This window comes from Gavialis gangeticus, unplaced genomic scaffold (assembly GCF_001723915.1).
Source record: "Gavialis gangeticus isolate Ggan-Ray unplaced genomic scaffold, GavGan_comp1, whole genome shotgun sequence".
In the NCBI taxonomy this organism is placed as follows: Eukaryota; Metazoa; Chordata; order Crocodylia; family Gavialidae; genus Gavialis; species Gavialis gangeticus.
In genome coordinates this window covers 116,158,523-116,160,381 of record NW_017729022.1, presented here as the reverse complement: position 1 = coordinate 116,160,381, position 1,859 = coordinate 116,158,523, and the positions used below count along the sequence as shown (strand labels likewise).

Here is a 1,859-nt window from a genome sequence, read left to right as displayed (position 1 = left end):
AGCCACCCCAGCTCCCAGGCAGTGCACAATACCCTGGTGCGGGTGCCAGGTGGTGGTGGGGGTGATCCCCTCACTGTGCGGGGGGGTTCTTGCCATGAGCCCTCAGGCCCCAATCACCGCTGCTAGAGCCAATGTGTGCAGGGCTTTAAAAAAAAAAAAATGTTCCTTACTCACCAGCTGCAGAGCATGTGGATGACAACAGGCTGCTGCTGCCAGCTGGGGCCAGTGCCAGCACCTGAGTCCGCCCAGCGCAGCCCGCACTGGGAAGAACCTGGTGCTGGCTCTGGCTCTGGCCCCAGTAGGCAGTGGCAGCCTGCTGTAATCCCGCACACAGATCCAGGGGTCCACGCCCCCTAGGACGGCTGCAGGGCTATGCCAGACTCCTGCAGGGGGGAGTTGGCCCCCAGATCTGCATGTGGGATGACGGCAAGCTGCCTCTGCCAGCGAGGTGATACTAGTTTTACTTGGAACAGTTTAAGGTGCAGTTTTCCAGAAACCCCTGCACCTATCTCATTGAAACACACCAGGGTTCGTGTATTCGGAAGAGGCTAGCGTCCCTGCAAGTTTCATCTGAATCAGGCAAGAAATGACAAAATTATAGGCAGTTTTGTGATTTCCCCATTATAGCCTATGGCCAAAACACCGTCGAAATTCCGAAACAGTTCCAGCCGAAACGAAATGGGACAGTGATTTGAACACTGAAATTAATCACTGTCCCTCTGAAATGCCAAAACCAAAACAGAATGCAGGCGTTTCTCACAGTCCTAGTGCACCAGACCTATGTAGAGAAAGCAGCTAGCTCTGGAAGAATAGTCTCAAAATAATTGATCTTGGGAAGTATCTTCTAATTCCTGTGGGTCTGCAACATGCTGTACATTTTGGCCAAGAACTAGAATGTCACACCTTTCAAGATTTTTAGTGTTCTGTGTAGCAAATCATTTGGCCAAGGACCTGAATCAGCAAGCTGGCCAAGCCAGTGAAGGGTAGGAAGCCAAAGGCACTGATCTTGATGGCTGGGGTTGCAATAGTTCCATCTAGCTGGCTGGAAACTTTGCTATTGGATGTTGTTATATGTTACATGATAATGTCATTAAAAGAAATCCTCTTATCTATAAATGTGTAAATCATGAATATTTCTTTCTAGGCTTTATGATGGAAATGGCCTCCTGGGATGGAGGAATATCCCGTACTGTACAATTCTTGGTACCACAGGTGGGTTAAATTGAGAAACGTGCTCCTGCTATGATCCAAGAGACAATCAGAACAGGAGCTCTATTTTTTTTTTTCTATAAAGACACAAAAAAAGGAAGCTGGAATTCTTTGAATAGATTGGGATCAAACTTAATTACTTCATTTTTAGGCTTTTCACTGGTTGTTTTCCCAGCATCTATTAAAGTTAGTGTGTTGAGCCCAAATGCATGCCCATGAAAATAGGGACACAATTCCCACACAGTTCTGTGGCAGACCATGGGATCATGCAAGCCCTGCATTAGAAAAGTGGTGCTTAACCTTTGGCCTCATGAGCCGAATGAGTGGCACAGTGCCAGTCTGCAGGTCAGGCCCTGTGCCACCCCACCCTGTGCACTCAATACAGCACGCAGGGCCATGTCCTCTGGTTTGCAGGGCTCCCTACAGTTCTGGAAATTTGGCAGCAGGGGCCATTAATGCTATACTGCACCCCTGCCAACAGTTTTTCAGACCGATGGGGAGTAGGGTGATCACATGTCCCTAACTGGGCTGGACAGTCCCAGAATGGGATTATCAAGTCCCGGTCCCAGGCTCCATGACTCCAGAACAACATTTGTCCCAGATTCACAGCATCATGCAGGGATCTGGGTTTCCCCTCGGAAGCAGACAAA

General features: G+C 49.0%; 1 protein-coding gene across 3 annotated transcripts in view; it reads left to right on the top strand.

Moving 5' to 3' along the window:
• Positions 1 to 1,859, top strand: part of CUNH12orf4 (chromosome unknown C12orf4 homolog) — a 40,284-nt gene that overhangs the window by 36,699 nt on the left and 1,726 nt on the right. For all 3 annotated transcript variants that reach the window (XM_019516016.1, XM_019516017.1, XM_019516015.1), the window contains exon 13: positions 1,145 to 1,212. In XM_019516016.1, coding sequence (XP_019371561.1) covers positions 1,145 to 1,212 — 68 coding nt within the window. The remainder of the gene's footprint in view (positions 1 to 1,144; positions 1,213 to 1,859) is intronic.